At 41.8% G+C, this 17,498-nt stretch overlaps 1 protein-coding gene across 7 annotated transcripts in view; it reads left to right on the top strand.

Annotated features, from left to right (window-relative positions):
- Positions 1–2,703: 2,703 nt before the first annotated feature.
- abcc9 (ATP-binding cassette, sub-family C (CFTR/MRP), member 9) overlaps positions 2,704–17,498 on the top strand; it is a 49,060-nt gene continuing 34,265 nt past the window's right edge. For 4 of the 7 annotated variants that reach the window (XR_014086151.1, XR_014086152.1, XM_081604280.1 and 1 more), the window contains exons 1-14: positions 2,706–2,891; positions 5,121–5,164; positions 5,869–5,937; positions 6,112–6,294; positions 8,483–8,624; positions 8,702–8,823; positions 9,418–9,584; positions 9,668–9,769; positions 11,072–11,212; positions 11,285–11,476; positions 13,886–14,050; positions 14,540–14,695; positions 14,783–14,917; positions 16,654–16,816. Coding sequence is in view for 3 of the 7 variants with exons in the window: in XM_081604280.1 (XP_081460406.1) it covers positions 6,138–6,294; positions 8,483–8,624; positions 8,702–8,823; positions 9,418–9,584; positions 9,668–9,769; positions 11,072–11,212; positions 11,285–11,476; positions 13,886–14,050; positions 14,540–14,695; positions 14,783–14,917; positions 16,654–16,816 (1,642 nt within the window). In the remaining 4 variants the exon portion in view is untranslated. Of the gene's footprint in view, positions 2,892–5,120; positions 5,165–5,868; positions 5,938–6,111; positions 6,295–8,482; positions 8,625–8,701; positions 8,824–9,417; positions 9,585–9,667; positions 9,770–11,071; positions 11,213–11,284; positions 11,477–13,885; positions 14,051–14,539; positions 14,696–14,782; positions 14,918–16,653; positions 16,817–17,498 lie in introns of all 7 variants that reach the window. The other 3 variants (XR_014086153.1, XM_081604282.1, XR_014086154.1) reach the window with 2 other exon arrangements.

Below are 17,498 nucleotides of genomic sequence, written 5' to 3' on the forward strand. Positions count from 1 at the left end.
AAATAAAAAATATCGTTTTGGGCTGAAAAGTGTCTGAAATGAACCGAAGGAAAAAGAGTTTGAAGTTGAGTTTCTTCTAAATGCGTCATCTGATGCGGTTTTATCAAGATGCCCTGTCGGTGCTTCTCTGTAGAGGTTTGGACCGAGATCAGAACCACAGTGAGGTTCCCGGATCAGAACCACAGTGGTGGGAACAAGAAGTGCTCACATTCTCTAGAGTAGAAGTTCAGACACTCAAAACATTCCCCATTTATCCTTATTTTAAATAATTCCATGTTTTTGTCTTGTATTATCTAAATTATCCTGATTGATTTGGTTTGGAGAAAAACTATCAGTATGTTTATTTCTGCATGTTGTCAGCAAAAGAATACAATAATGGACTTATCGAAAGTCAATTTGTTGTCTTAAAGATGAAAATTACTTTGTCATTTTTTTACTCTAGTACATTTCAAAATGTGTATTTTTTTACTTGAGTAAATCTGCTCAGCCTGCACTTCTCCTTTACTAGGATATTTTTCTATAGACGTGTTTCTTTCTGCTCAAGTGTTTCTGTCGCAGTTTTGCAAAAATAAAGCAATTTTGTTACAACCACAAATAAAATTTTCTCAATTTATGCCAAAACCTTTATCAAAAAACAAGGTTTGCTTTAGAAATTGTCATGTTTCCATTGAGTAAATTTCAAAATGTTGCTCTTTCTATAAGTATATGGAAAGCATCAATCAGAGCAAATCAACTAGAAAAGGATGCAACAGTAATATTAGCTAAAATAAATGAACATTTTTGTATATTTCTGCTGATAAAGTTCAAACTTAGGAGATTTTCCTGCTGGGAGGAATTTGGGATCCTTACATATTTATGGGAAGTTGAGTCTTTTTTTCTTGGTTTTGCTCTCAGGAGATGAATCATTTGTAATTTAGTTCTTTTATCAGCAGAAAGAACAGTCACTTCCTGTACCGGCCTCAAGCTCTGAAGTTTCTCACGCTGGAACCTCAACATGACATGATGCTGGAAACATAAACACAAATTTTATAAATAAGCTAATTTAGGGAGTGTTGATCCAACTTTAAAACATCTAAAGAAAAGTTTTTATATTAAACTCTCCATTTTATTGGGTCACAGTGAAACTGACACCGGGGTTAAAGGTGTTTGGTTTCTCTTGCTGTTGGTTTTTTCTTCTTCTCTGGTAGAAAGACGATGTCAGGACCTGAAGCGACATGTCTTCCTGTAAAACATTTGACTTTAACGTCGGGTTTAAAGTTCGGGTAAGAGTCTACAGGAAATGATTGTGTGGATGTAGAAGATGGAGGTCAGCGTCTTCCCTTCACTGTTTCCTGGGAAACACTTGCAGATGGGAATCTCCTCTCACACACACACACACACACACACACACACACACACACACACACACACACACACACACACACACACATACACACATATCCTCCCACCTCTGCCCTTCCTCTGGTCCAGTTGCAGCAGACGGAGTCCCAGGCTCTCCATCCTGAACTGCTGACCTTTAATCAAAATGTCTCTGCAGCAAAACGTTGCTCTAAAAACCGAATGTCACCGACCCTGAAGGCGAATAAAGGGGACGTGTTTCTGTTTTAATTTTTATTTTTTATTTTTCAGATGTTGATAAATATTACAGTGAAATAAAGCTAATAAAATAACAAAAACGGAAACTGAGAAACATTTTTGTTAACTGAAATAAAAACGTCAATTAAATGGAGAATAAATGCAACTAGAACTATATTGTGCGCTTATAAAACTAAAACATGCTGAAATAATTACAGAAATAATTTGCGCTTATTAATTTCATTTATTAGCCTGTTGAACTGATGTAAAATAACTTTTTTCCCCCAGAACATGAGCAGTTTGCGTCAGCTGTTGGCGATTTACGGTACTCCACTAACGCTATTCGCAACAATTGGGACCAAAACACCAGAATCAATTTGTTGTTCAACAATAACAGATACATAAATAAAATTATATAATTCATTACCAACATAATCACAATACTGTGACTTTTTAAAATTCTGCACCTAAAAATTAACCAAAGAACGGAAAAACTAAAAGTACCTCCATAACTGATAAAAACTAAGAAAACAAACTAAAAACGTCAAAAACGAAATAAAAATAAACCGTAATGAAAAATCCAAAACTATCATAACTCAGGTTCTAGGCCTGTAATTAATCAAAATTAATTTAATTTAAATTGAAAAATGTATACTGAAAAAATTATTTTCAAGTCAAAAACCCCTTTTCCTGCTAAATTCTTTAATAAATAGACATGAGCTCAATAAAAAGGATGTTTATTGATTTAATCTTTTATTTAGGTTATTCAACTATCAGATCGGTGAATGCTATTATACCCATTATAAATATTGACATTAATATAAGTCTGAACTTAATCTCCAGTCGGGGTGCCCTAGCACGGCCCTGTGTCTAGCTACGGCCCTGGATAAGGTCGGCAGGTGTTATTTTTTTCCTTTGTTGTTGTTTAATTCCCACCAGAAATCCGCTCTGTGAGGCTGAAAATGCTGGTGAGTACCTTTTAATTATCATTATCTTATTATTTTTATCATAAACCCGTCCATTGTGCTTCTTTTGCTTCAGTTTGACCTATTTTTCATGAGCTGCCACTAATATAATCGCTAAAATCCTCAATCTGCGGGAAGCTGCGCGTCCTCCGCCATAACTGAAGAGGAATTTCAACATGTAGGCATTTCCTGTCGCCGCACCTTCAGCATAAACCGCACTTTTTTTTAAAGAAACCGCAAACGGGACGTAAAGATCCGGGAGGACGGGACGCTTTGACCCGAAATCCTGCGCCGGGTTGGTGTTGAGGTCGGGATTTCTGTCTGTCACGCTGAGGCAGCAGCATCCTCTCGGTAGGCTGACACGCGACGTCTTCCATTCAGAGAACGTTCTCTTGACGTGAATGACACCAGACTTCATTTAAGAATCGCTCTATTTTTATTTTAAATTAAATCTCGGTAAAAACTGCGGCTTGAATACAAACTTAATTAAATTTTTAAAATATTTGGAGTTAGGAGTTAAATTCGGCTTCTATTAAAAGCGCTGATCTGGTGTATTTTAGCAGATTTTAATACTAATTTACACTCATCTAGGAAACTTAAGACGTAAAAATTCAAATTTAGGTTATTTATAGGTAACGTTTTCTTACTAGATGTTCAATTCAACCCAAATCCAAATTTAACCAACACATATTCTGTTTTTTAGTGAAATGTTTAATTATTTATATTTAAAAGCTATTTTGGTAAATAGGAGTGAGTCATGTAGCAGGACGCTGCTGGATAAATCGCTTCGTGACGCTCTGATCTTTTATTTTCATATTTATGTGTCAGGGTTGCGCTTCTTGTCGCTGCTCTGAAACGTGCAGCTTGCATGAGTTCACCCCGCTGACCGCATCCAAGGTCCTTCTGCTCCCCCGCATCCCACAGCAAGCGTGGGACTCCTGCCTGCTGCTGCATGCGTTTCAGATGGTGATTTAAAAATCCTAAACATCTATTTCTTAAAAAAAACCTGTCCAGAAAGTGCATCACATTTTTTGACTGAAGGTTGATATAATTTATTTATTGTATTTTTTTTTTTATTTGAAGTAAAATAAATAAAAACTTCAGGAACGATCAGCCTTGCAAATAGTTATTTTTATAAACTTTATTTGTTGGCCCTCATGTCAGGACCCTTGAGGAAGCCTATTATAAACTCTTCTCACCGCCAAACTGGTACAAGTTTGGAAATCTGATATGAGGCAGCATCGCACCAAGTTAGCAGAAATTACACGGACTTTTAGCGGAAATGAATCAATTCTTGCCTTCAAAATAAAGCAACAACTCAAAGCAGAGAAGTACTTGCAGTGCAGTTAGGCTTTCAGTTGTGACGTTATTGTTTCACAGTATTTTTGAATATTTTATAATGAATTGAAAGGAGTATACTTTATCAATTATTTCTTAATTTTATTAATTTGTCCATCCATCTGTTTAAATCTTTATCCTAAAGCAACCTATGGTCGTTTGATAATGTGTGAAACTGATTTAATGATTTATAAATTAACTGAAATGCAGAGCAGCAGGTAAGTTTGGACATGTATATAAAAGCTAATATGTCAGAGATGTAAGTTGGAGAAATCTCCTGGCAACCTGACCCTCAAAATCCAACATGGCTGCCATATCAAACGCAGTAGAAGTAGCATGAAATTAGCATTTAAACATAAATACTCATTTATTTAGCATTGCTACTTCTACAGGATCTGTTTGTGAACATGACTGATACAGAGAAATAATGTCAGTTAGCTTTAGTCCCTTAGCCATTAAATTAGCTAATTAGCGAAGCAGCAACAACAGATTGTTGTTCTTGTGGCGGACAAAGTGAGAGTGGAGTAGAGTTTTAATTGTAGCTTTACTAGAACATTATTATGAGTTATCTTATTTTTATCAATTCAGTATGTAGTTAATAAAGATGATCAAGTAAGTATTAAAACTAAACTCTGATTAATTTTGAGCTCCATTTTTACCAGCTGGTGATTAGTGCCATTGTGGTTGCTATAGGCAACAGGACATACCTGAAGGCTACTTTAAAGGACAGTGGAAAAACAAATTCTAGCTATTAGCTTTTATTTTTATCACAGGCAGCCATGAGATTTTCAATCCAGAAACACACAGTTATAGATTTTCCCAATGACTGAATACCATTTGATTAGTTTAAATGTTTAAGTGTAAAAAATACCACGTTAGCTAGCAAAGCTATGCTAACATTTTCTTCCAAACATGTTTGGGTAAAAGCTAGAAGCTCCTTGTTGGCTAATTTTTAACCATCAAAACTCTGTGTATATCCATAAAAAGCTTTTTAACGTGTTTTACGTTCATCTTTAAAGGAAGAGTTGACGCCTTTATTCTGAAGGTTGTAGCCGGAAGTTGTGTCTCGTGGGCGTCCTGCCTTGACGCCGTCGGCAGCGCGCATTGAGTTGGAGCAGCTGATCTCGCTCTTGACTTCCAGGGCTAAAAATAATCCCCTCTGTTAACTCTCCAACTCTCACTGAGTTTTGTTTCTTCTGCTTCTTTTCTCTATCTGCTGTATTTTTTAAAATTAAAATTCAGCCGGAATGAAACGGTGCCAGTCGGGATAATCCCTTTATTTCCAGGTAAGACACTTTTGTTATCGAAGGTTTAATAAATTTTCTTAATTTTAGCAACTCTGTTGAGGTTAATGTACGTTAGCTTTGTGAATAATTTTGGTTATTGACGCGTAGAGAACAGTTTGTGTTGGTAAATTAGGCTGGAAATGAATGTTGCTCTGATAAAACCCCAGATATTAATGTTCCATGTAGTTTATCTAACTATCGTAAACTTTTATTTATTTTTACAATAATTCGCTTTATTAAACTTGGCAGGTGAATAAGAATAAAGATGGAAACAAAGAATTTAAAAAATTGACTTAGAAATGACAATTTTATGTGATTCAAACGGGAAGCTGTTTTAAAATAGTTTAAATAAATTTGATTAGTATCTTGTTTCTTATTGGTTTTGAAAAAAATATAATTTCCACTTGTAACTTTTCACTGATCTGATTATTTATAAATAGAAATATTTAGATGAAGAAAACGGGAAGAAGTTCTAATTTAAAAATACTGAAATTATGTTTGTTAGAGAAAAACCCAGAACAATATCATCGTCCATCCATCCATCCATCCATCCATCCATCCATCCATCCATCCATCCATCCATCCATCCAGTATCACTGATATTTAGTTAAAAATGTAAATTAAAGATGGCCGCCATCTTTAGCTCAGCATCAAACCCTTTGCTATAGTAAAACGATCCTTTGTGTTTTATCATCTATTGACAGCAGGTTCTTCCTGGTCCAACACACCTGAGCGAACCTTCGTCCTGCTGATGACCTCATCGTTTGACTCAGGTGTGTTGAATCAGAGACGGATCTGGACGTTTCACCGGCCCTCCAGTCCTGAAATCAGCAGCTTTACACTGTCCTAGAATAGCTCTGACGGCTTCACACGGCTGAGAGTCATGCCTGTGTTGTGACGCTCCGTGGCAGTAAAACGCTGACCTGACGGATTTCTGTTTCTGCCAGTCTGACTCCGGGTCTGGGAGGAACCAATGGCTGCTGGCATGCCGCTGTCATTTTGTGGCGACAAGTTTCCCAGTGCATACGGCATCAACGTCAGTGTGCTCAACAATGGCTGCTTCGTGGACGCGCTCAACCTGGTTCCTCACGTCTTCCTGCTCTTCATCACCTTCCCCATCCTCTTCATTGGTACGGCTGTCCTCCTCTTCCTCAGCGTTTGGAATGTTTTCAGGATGGGAGCGGGATGGTGGCAACAATCTGGATCCTCTAGAACAGGATCTGGTTTCTGTGCCCCCTTCGAGTTGGGTGGGTGTTGGGTTGGTGTTGGGTTGGTGTTGGGTTGGTGTTGGGTGGGTGTTGGGTGGGTGTTGGGTTGGTGTTGGGTTGGTGTTGGGTGGGTGTTGGGTGGGTGTTGGGTTGGTGTTGGGTGGGTGTTGGGTGGGTGTTGGGTTGGTGTTGGGTGGGTGTTGGGTTGGTGTTGGGTGGGTGTTGGGTGGGTGTTGGGTTGGTGTTGGGTGGGTGTTGGGTGGGTGTTGGGTTGGTGTTGGGTGGGTGTTGGGTTGGTGTTGGGTGGGTGTTGGGTTGGTGTTGGGTGGTGTTGGGTTGGTGTTGGGTGGGTGTTGGGTTGGTGTTGGGTTGGTGTTGGGTTGGTGTTGGGTTGGTGTTGGGTTGGTGTTGGGTGGGTGTTGGGTTGGTGTTGGGTGGGTGTTGGGTTGGTGTTGGGTGGGTGTTGGGTGGGTGTTGGGTTGGTGTTGGGTGGGTGTTGGGTGGGTGTTGTGTTGGTCTTGGGTTGGTGTTGGGTGGGTGTTGGGTTGGTGTTGGGTGGGTGTTGGGTTGGTGTTGGGTGGGTGTTGGGTGGGTGTTGGGTGGGTGTTGGGTGGGTGTTGGGTGGGTGTTGGGTTGGTGTTGGGTGGGTGTTGGGTTGGTGTTGGGTGGGTGTTGGGTTGGTGTTGGGTTGGTGTTGGGTGGGTGTTGGGTTGGTGTTGGGTTGGTGTTGGGTTGGTGTTGGGTTGGTGTTGGGTGGGTGTTGGGTGGGTGTTGGGTTGGTGTTGGGTGGGTGTTGGGTGGGTGTTGGGTGGGTGTTGGGTGGGTGTTGGGTGGGTGTTGGGTGGGTGTTGGGTTGGTGTTGGGTGGGTGTTGTGTTGGTTTGGGTGGGGGTTGGGTTGGTGTTGGGTTGGTGTTGGGTGGGTGTTGGGTGGGTGTTGTGTTGGTGTTGGGTGGGTGTTGGGTTGGTGTTGGGTTGGTGTTGGGTGGGTGTTGGGTTGGTGTTGGGTTGGTGTTGGGTGGGTGTTGGGTGGGTGTTGGGTTGGTGTTGGGTTGGTGTTGGGTGGGTGTTGGGTGGGTGTTGGGTGGGTGTTGGTTGGTGTTGGGTGGGTGTTGGGTTGGTGTTGGGTGGTGTTGGGTGGGTGTTGGGTTGGTGTTGGGTGGGTGTTGGGTTGGTGTTGGGTTGGTGTTGGGTTGGTGTTGGGTGGTGTTGGTGGGTGTTGGGTGGTGTTGGGTTGGTGTTGGGTGGTGTTGGTGGGTGTTGGGTTGGTGTTGGGTTGGTGTTGGGTGGGTGTTGGGTGGGTGTTGGGTTGGTGTTGGGTGGGTGTTGGGTTGGTGTTGGGGTTGGTGTTGGGTGGGTGTTGGGTTGGTGTTGGGTTGGTGGAATCTCCACAAGGCAGATGTGCAGTTGGCATCAACTTCCTGTTTTTACCCGCCTCGCTGTGAGAACTTTAAGCAGCTTTAAAGTGCGGCTGAACCAGGATTACTGGAGTTTAGAGATCTGCTGGTGATGAATCAGTCGTTGGAGAAAATGTCCCAGATCGAGCCTAGCTTGACACGATGTTGTTGCTTTTTTGTTTCCGTTAAAGGGGCAGAATTATGTGTTTCCAACTATGTTACCTTTAGTTGTCATAAAAATGCTGTGTATCAAATACAGAGGTTGGCAGAGAACCCAAAAACTAAGAGTAGCACTACTTCAACATATTTTTACTCAAGTCAGAGTAAACATATGTAAGAAATTACTCAAGAGTAAAAAGGTATTTGATAAAAAGTCTATAGAGTAACTGATCAAATTATCAATAGTTTAATATTTAGAGATTACATCATCAGACGGACCAAAATATAAAGTTAAGTGGAATTTTTGGTGTTTTAAGGACCAACATGGCAACAATACAACAAATAAAATCAGGCATAAAAAAAACATTTTTCCAAATTATTTTCTTTCAATGAAAAACGTATGAAACGTTAACAAAAACTGCAGGTGTGAATTTGTGTCTGGGTGTTTGCTAATTGCTGCTGGCTAGTCTGAAGGAGCTGAGTGGGGGAGGAGCTGCGCCTGGAGGCGGGGCTAGGTCCAGCCAGGCGTTTTCAGAGCGTCCATCTTGTCTTCCAGGTTGGGGCAGCCAGAGCTCCAAGGTTCAGATCCATCACAACACGTGGCTTCATTTCCCCGGACACAACATGCGGTGGATCCTCACCTTCCTGCTGCTCTTCGTCCACGTGTGCGAGTTCGCAGAGGGCATCGTCTCCAACACGTCAGTCTGCAGGACGACTAGCATCCGGAGGACATTTTGTCCCCTCATGGACACTGACAGTCTTTCCTTTCTTGCAGGACAATGACCTCCAACCACCTCCATCTCTTCATGCCTGCCTTCATGGGTTTCATCGCTGCAACAACATCGGTTGTTTACTACCACAACATAGAGACGTCCAACTTCCCCAAACTGCTGCTGGGTAAGATTTCTCACTATTTGAAGTTAAATCACATCGAAATTATCGTTTTTTAGGTCAGAAATGTGTTTATTGATGTCTTTGTGATCAGAGGTTTACATCACATCACATAATCTGGCAGTGTACAGTTTTCATCTGTACACTCTGAAGGTACAACCAATATAAATATGACATATTACAACAAATGATAATAAAAAAGCATCTAATTGGAGCATATCCAGTTATCTGCCAACGTGGGCTGAAAGGCGTCTCAGCGAGAAAGAAGCCGTTACCCCAAAAGAAACAGTTTAAATGTCCACAGAGACAAACAGCCTCATTGTGGGAGACATGATGAAACTAAAGGCCATCCTGACCTTTGGAGGAAACACTCAGCGCTTGAACCAACTGAAGTGGAAGTATTGAAACAACATCTAACACCGAGGAGATGTATGCAAACTTCTGACCTCAGAGACATGAATAAATAAACCTGACATTTTCTTTCTTTCTTTCATTATTGTTTCTCTTAGTTTAGTCACTTCCACTAACCTGCAGACCTGAAACAGGAGACGATGTAACTCCAGATGATGTAAACTTCTGACCGTCTCTCTTTGCTCCCAGTCCTCTTCATCTACTGGGTGTTGGCGTTCATAACCAAGTCCATCAAGCTGTGGAAGTTTGCAGAGTTTGGCGTCTGGTTCCAGTACCTGCGGTTCTGCATCACGGCCCTGTTGGTGATCCTGTACGGACTGCTGATGGCCGTGGAGATCAACGTCATCCGAGTCCGGGTTCGCCGCAGCATTCCCTCCTGCTCTGGAAAAACCTCAACAATCTGCTTCACCTCTCTGATTTTGTTCTTTTCTTTTTGTAGAAATACGTTTTCTTCACCAACCCGCAGAAGGTGAAGCCGCCGGAGGATTTGCAGGATTTGGGCGTCCGCTTCCTGCAGCCGTTCGTCAACCTGCTCTCTAAGGTGCTTCTTGTAATTAACTACACTGAAAAAACACAAAATCTTACCAAGTTTTTTTGTCTAGTTTCTTGAAAGAAGATAAAACTAGCTTACAAGTAACTTTTCATGAAGATAGAAGAGCTTGTTTTAAGTTAAAACGTCTTGAATATTAAATACTGCCTCCCCTGGCAGATTATTTCAGTTAAAACATGACATTTTGTCCAATTATACAACCGTACATCTTTGAAAAGCAGAAGTGGAACCTCCTGCACAACCAACAAGAATGCAGTAAAATGGTTTCTGGATAGCAAATAAACAACAAAACACTGGTCTTTTTCAGCAGCCATTGTACAGCACATGCCCCGGTAAAACCAGCTGACCAAACTTACAGAAGTTCAGCTGGAACTCTGCTGGGGTTGCTAGGTAACGGGGCGGAACTCTGCTGGGGTTGCTTGGTAACGGGGCGGAACTCTGCTGGGGTTGCTTGGTAACGGGGCGGAACTCTGCTGGGGTTGCTAGGTAACGGGGCGGAACTCTGCTGGGGTTGCTAGGTAACGGGGGGGAACTCTGCTGGGGTTGCTAGGTAACGGGGCGGAACTCTGCTGGGGTTGCTAGGTGACGGCAAATGTGACATTTAATTTCCCTTTAGAATCAATAAAGCACTTTTGAATTTAATTTAGAATTAAAGTTTTAAGGAGCTTTTGAAATGGCTCGCTTTCTAGACACCAAAACACATTTCCTTACTACCAAAAAAACGGATGAGCGTTTAAGAGTTTAATTCAGCCCTTTTTTTGAAGGATAATTTTGTTTCCAGAGGCTCCATAATTCATTTCATTTGTTGTTTTGTTTATTTATTTTGGATATTTAAAATGTCTTCCAGTTCCAAGTTACATGTTCATTAGAATTCAAAGTTTGTTGAGCTTTGAGGATGTGTTCTTGCGTTTTTATTCCCCTTAAATCATTTGAAAATTGTCTCAAAGCAACTATATTTTGGGTTATTGGGAAAACTTCTGATACAAAATTAGTTATCATGACAGGCCTACTTTTGAGATCCAGATGGAAAAACATAAATGTGCAAAATATGAATTTTGCATAGTTGCAAAAAAAGCATCTAAATGTTGATGAAAAGTTACTTGTAAGTTAGTTTTATTTTATTTATAGTGTACAGAGATATTTATACTAGAAATCAGACAAAAGTACTTTTGTTTTTGAGGAGTAATAACTACGTTTCACATGAGAGTGAATAAAGGAATATTTTGTCAAATCTACTTGAACCTGGATGTAAATCCTAGAAAACAGAGTTTGTTCTCGGTTTCTGCTGACTAGGCGACGTATTGGTGGATGAACCCCCTCATTATCAGCGCCCACAAGAGGCCGATAGAGCTGAAGAAGATCGGGAAGCTGCCCATCGCTATGAGAGCGCTCACCAACTACCTGAGGCTGAAAGACGCCTACGAGGATCAGAGGGTGAGCCGAGCGGCGGTCCGACCGGCTCCGGTTGTTTCTCCGCTTTAATTCGCCCGTTTCTCCTCAACACAGACGGGCGAAGATCCGGACCGAGCGCCGTCCATCTGGCGCTCCATGTACAGAGCCTTCGGCCGGCCCATCCTGCTCAGCAGCACCTTCCGGTACCTGGCCGACCTGCTGGGGTTCGCCGGGCCGCTCTGCATCTACGGCATCGTTCGCAACCTGGGTGACGACAACAACAACACGTCGGCCAACAAGAACATGGTGAGCCGACGTTCCTCCTGCCGGATCCAAATGAGAACCAGCAGCTCTTCATCAATAGATTTATTAATCAATCAAACGCACGATGAATTATCGTTCTTCTCTTTTTCTATAAAATCTTCAGTCTAACTTTACAAACTTCATAATTCATTTGATTTATTTTGGATATTTTAATGTCGTCCAGTTCCAGTGTTTGTATATCCAAAAGAATTTAAAATGTATTCCTCTTGTTTTATCGCCTCATTACAATTAAGTAACTTGGAAATTATCTGAATATTATCATTTATCGCAGCAACTCCTGGGACGGGTTATCCTCCAGATAAGTTGCTCATCATGTCAGGCCTGATGCCGCTCTGTGATTTAGTTTCAGTGTTGAAGAACTGCAAACATCTTTCTGATATTTTAAGCCTTTACAAAAATCCAACCATTAATTTGAGATTGAAAATAAAAAACCTCGTTGAGATCAAGATGGCAGCACCGTTTAGTAATTTAACTGAAAAAATCAAGTGTATTTTTCAGAGCAGTTTTTAGTTGATTTTATGTTTAAAGTTGATCATTGTGTCTTTTAAGTCAAACTTTTACTTTTAAATCCCAAACTTCCTGTTTCCTGATGGTATAACACTGAGTCCCATTTCTTTTACACTCCCTTCAAAATGGGAAAGACAAGAGAACATGTCATTCAGAGCACAAACGGGGATAAATATAACTTGTAAAGTTTTAGTAACTGTTTTTTCTGGTTTAAAATGGAAACAATTTTATTTATATTTTTGCATTTTCAAATGAAGAAACGATTTTATTGATTTGAAGTTTTCTAATGAAAGGATTTGGGACTTTCCACTTGTTTAGACCTCGTGGCATCATGAACTCTGAAATACCAGATTTTATTTTTAAAATCCAGAGGCTGATGCCAGGAACTGGAACCAGGTCGTTTTCGGGTCAGCTGTCCGAAACCTGAAGCCATATTTGGATGCTGAAGATCGTTTGCTTCATTTTTCAAGACTTTTTTAAACTTTTGTAGCGTAAACGAAGTGAAGCAGGCTGACGGAAAGCAGACAGGAAGTGGATAGAAAGCAGATGGAAAGCAGACGGAAGGCAGACAGGAAGCAGACGGAAAGCAGACGGAAAGCAGACAGGAAGCAGACGGAAAGCAGACAGGAAGCAGACAGAAAGCAGACGGGAAGCAGATGGAAAGCAGACGGAAAGCAGACAGAAAGCAGACAGGAAGCAGACGGAAAGCAGACGGAAAGCAGACAGGAAGCAGACGGAAAGCAGACGGAAAGCAGACAGGAAGCAGACGGAAAGCAGATGGAAAGCAGACGGAAAGCAGACGGAAAGCAGATGGAAAGCAGACGGAAAGCAGACGGAAAGCAGACGGAAAGCAGACTTTAGCGCCTCTTTAGTTCATGCCAACCTCAGAAAGTCGCAGTCGGTGAAGCAGAGCAGACGCTGCTGCAGACAGGAAGTTTTCCTGCGGTTGGTTTGTCTGGTCTGAGTTTACTGGAGAAGCTGTCAGGTGTGTTTTAGTGGGTCCAGCTGGGCAGCAGAGCTCAGCATCTCTCTCATTTGTCTTTGAAATATAAAAAATGCTCAAGTTGTCTTTGGGATGAAAATTTGATCTGAAATATTAACATAACTTTAGCTGAAACACGAGTTCAGAAATCAACAGGGCATAGAAATAAAATCTAAAACTAAAATCTAGTTTCTACTTTAAATATCTTAGTAAGCTTAAAATAAGATAAAACTACCAAGAAACTTTTCAGGAAGATATTGGAGGTAAAAAAATCTTTAATGTTGAAAACGTTGATTATTTCACTTATAAGAAGACGAAGTGAAATAATTGCCAATAATCCGTCTTCAACAGCATTAATTAATTTTTTACTTAAACCTTCTATATCTTAGAATGAATTTGTTTATATATTTTAAATTTACTAAGCTGTTTGCACTAGAAACTAGAATAAAAATGTAGAAAAATATTTTGTTTTTGCAGTTTCTCTTTCATCATCCTTTCTGTGAGGTGTGTTATGACGGGATTACAATTATTAAAAATTAAATATGAGGTTAAAATGACAAGAAGCTGGAGTGTTTATCAGATATGAGGCTGTGTGGATCTTTAGTCAATATTCTCGTTTAAAAGCCCTGCTGCTGATAATAATTAGATTCTGTTGAAAGATTACATTTTCCATATTTCTAAAATGCTCAACTCATTTTAATTTTTTTATTTTTCATGTAGCAGTTCTCTTAAAATTACTACTTTATTCTCATATTATTGTCATCTTGTCAAACAAGATGGCCGCCCTTGAAATAAGGAAGCCCAAGTAGTGCATGGGTGAAAAAAAATGTAAATCTTCAAAAACCAAACATTTTTGAATCAAGCTGGTAAATTGAACGTTGTTTCCTTGTTTGTGTTTGCAGGACAACCATTTCCGTGTGTACTTCATGGACACCACCGAGCTCCTGGAGAACAGCTACGTCTTGGCCATCCTGCTCTTCCTGGCGCTCGTCCTGCAGAGAACCTTCCTGCAGGCGTCCTACTACGTCACCATCGAGACGGGCATCAACCTGAGGGGCGCTCTGCTGGTGAGGGACGCATCAGGAAACCGGAAAATGTGACTGTTCAGCTAGAAAACCCAGTTTTTAACAATACATTACTGCTTTAGGGTGAAGTGGAGTGAATGATGCAAACTCCAAAACACACAGACACAAATGCAACCAAAAATCGCTGCAATCAATAAACAAAATTCTGCTTCTTTATTTAAAAATAAAATATGAAACGGTGCAAACTTCCTCTACAAAATGTAAGTCCTCCAGACCACTAGGGGGAGTAGAGCAACAAATCGTAAGGGACCAGATTCTGCGCCTTTGCTGGCCACAAAACACACAACAGATTAAATGCTGTCATTGTTTACTTTACCTGTGACGGGATGTTAAAACCTTTAAATATTCCAGATTGTAAAAGTGTAAATACTTTCAGGAGGCTTAGTGAGGAAGTTTGGGTCTCCGTCTCACTGCTTGCAGAAATGTTTCGCCTGGTGATCCTCAGGTCTGTTTTTATGTTTCGTTACCAAGGCGATGATCTACAACAAAATCCTGCGACTGTCCACCTCCAACATGTCGATGGGGGAGATGACTCTGGGGCAGATAAACAACCTGGTCGCCATAGAAACCAACCAGCTGATGTGGTTCCTCTTCCTCTGCCCCAACCTCTGGGCCATGCCTGTTCAGGTGAACCGCGGCTGCTTTCCTGACGAACGTCGTCAAGCTGAGCTGTAAATGTGGATCTGGTTCAGTCCGTCCTGTTCTTCGTTCCAGATTGTGATGGGAGTGATTCTGCTCTACAACTTCCTGAGCTGGAGCGCCTTAGTTGGGGCGTCGGTCATAGTTCTGCTGGCGCCGGTTCAGTACCTCATCGCCACAAAGCTGGCAGAAACACAGAAGAGCGCCCTGGTAAGCAGTACACTTGAATATTTGTTCAGTTTTTGTGCAAAAGTATTCAAGTATTACATTTATCACATCATAACCACAAACTGAAATAAGTATGGGAATCTGTTTCTTTTGTCTTGTTCAAACGACTGATTTGAAATCAGACTTTATTGTGATTGGTGGCTAGGAAATAGCAGACGGAAAGCAGACAGAAAGCAGATGTAAAGCAGACGGAAAGCAGACGGAAAGTAGACAGAAAGCAGACGGAAAGCAGATGTAAAGCAGTCGGAAAGCAGACGGAAAGCAGACGAGAAGCAGTCGGAAAGCAGACGAAAAGTAGACAAAAAGTAGACAGAAAGCAGACGAGAAGCAGATGTAAAGCAGTCGGAAAGCAGACGGAAAGTAGACAGAAAGCAGACGAGAAGCAGATGTAAAGCAGTCGGAAAGCAGACGGAAAGTAGACAGAAAGCAGACGAGAAGCAGATGTAAAGCAGTCGGAAAGCAGACGAGAAGCAGACGGAAAGCAGACAGAAAGCAGACGAGAAGCAGATGTAAAGCAGTCGGAAAGCAGACGGAAAGTAGACAGAAAGCAGACGAGAAGCAGATGTAAAGCAGTCGGAAAGCAGACGGAAAGTAGACAGAAAGCAGACGAGAAGCAGATGTAAAGCAGACGGAAAGCAGACGGAAAGCAGACGAGAAGCAGACGGAAAGCAGACAGAAAGCAGACGAGAAGCAGATGTAAAGCAGTCGGAAAGCAGACGGAAAGTAGCCAGAAAGCAGACGAGAAGCAGACGGAAAGCAGATGAGAAGCAGACGGAAAGCAGATGAGAAGCAGACGGAAAGCAGACGAGAAGCAGATGTAAAGCAGACGGAAAGCAGACGGAAAGTAGACAGAAAGCAGACGAGAAGCAGACGGAAAGCAGACGAGAAGCAGATGTAAAGCAGATGGAAAGCAGACAGAAAGCAGATGAGAAGCAGACGGAAAGCAGACGAGAAGCAGATGGAAAGCAGATGGAAAGCAGACAGAAAGCAGACGAGAAGCAGATGGAAAGCAGACAGAAAGCAGACGAGAAGCAGACGGAAAGCAGACGAGAAGCAGACGGAAAGCAGACAGAAAGCAGACGAGAAGCAGATGGAAAGCAGACGGAAAGCAGACGGAAAGCAGACAGAAAGCAGACGAGAAGCAGATGTAAAGCAGACGGAAAGCAGACGGAAAGCAGACGAGAAGCAGACGGAAAGCAGACAGAAAGCAGACGAGAAGCAGATGTAAAGCAGTCGGAAAGCAGACGGAAAGTAGACAGAAAGCAGACGGAAAGCAGACGGAAAGCAGATGAGAAGCAGACGGAAAGCAGACAGAAAGCAGACGAGAAGCAGACGGAAAGCAGACGGAAAGCAGACGGAAAGCAGACAGAAAGCAGACGAGAAGCAGACGGAAAGCAGACGAGAAGCAGATGGAAAGCAGATGGAAAGCAGACAGAAAGCAGACGAGAAGCAGATGGAAAGCAGACGAGAAGCAGATGGAAAGCAGACGGAAAGCAGACAGAAAGCAGACGAGAAGCAGATGGAAAGCAGACAGAAAGCAGATGGAAAGCAGACAGAAAGCAGACGAGAAGCAGATGGAAAGCAGACAGAAGCCTAAAATAGCATCTCAATGCTAAACACGTCCACATTTCTAAAACGGCTCCATGACGATCACTGAAACAGTCACGTTGTAAGAAACGGGTATTACACTGTGGCCGTGTCTCGACCCGGTCCTGCAGGAACACTCCACAGACCGTCTGAAACAGACGACGGAGATCCTGAAGGGCATTAAGCTGCTGAAGCTCTACGCCTGGGAGGACATCTTCTGCGACAGCGTGGAGCAAACCAGAGGCAAAGAGCTGACCAGCCTCCGGACGTTTGCTTTCTACACCTCCATGTCCAGTAAGACGGCAAACAAAAGCTCAGGCATTGTTTGGTTCGATGGGTCCAATGAAGGTTTTCTACAAACATTAGCTTCTTTTACAGAAAGTTGGATTTCATGAGTGATGTGACCCTAAGCATCTTACAGGAAGCGGCAGAAGTTCATGACAAAAGAAAGATTTCCAATAAGAAGATTTTACCACCTTTGACACCACCTTGGTGTCAAACGTTGTGCTACGTTTGTGCAGCAAAAATTTTCGTTTGTGCCGCTATCACTTTAAAGATATAAAGAAATGTTTCTAGAGGTCATCCAAGGTCAACCACCCCCCCACCTTCTTCAAATCAGACAAAATGGGTGTCAATCAACTCGGCTACGTTTGTGCAGCAAAATTTTTTGTTTGTGCTGCTTTGGCTTTGAAGATATTAATGAAAGTGTAAAGGTCAAAAGGTCAACCAGCCCCTCAACTTTTATGAAATCCAACTTTCTTTATATCTTTAAAATGATAGCGGCACAAACGAAAATTTTTGCTGCACAAACGTAGCACAAACGTTTGACACTAATTTTGTTTGATTTCATAAAAGTGGGGGGGGCTGGTTGACCTTTTGACCTTTACACTTTCATTAATATCTTCAAAGCGAAAGCAGCACAAACTAAAATTTTTGCTGCACAAACGTAGCAAAAACGTTTGACACTGGTTTGAAG

The sequence above is a fragment of the Poecilia reticulata genome, chromosome 23, assembly GCF_904066995.2.
Source record: "Poecilia reticulata chromosome 23, P_reticulata-male-v2, whole genome shotgun sequence".
NCBI classification, from domain to species: Eukaryota; Metazoa; Chordata; class Actinopteri; order Cyprinodontiformes; family Poeciliidae; genus Poecilia; species Poecilia reticulata.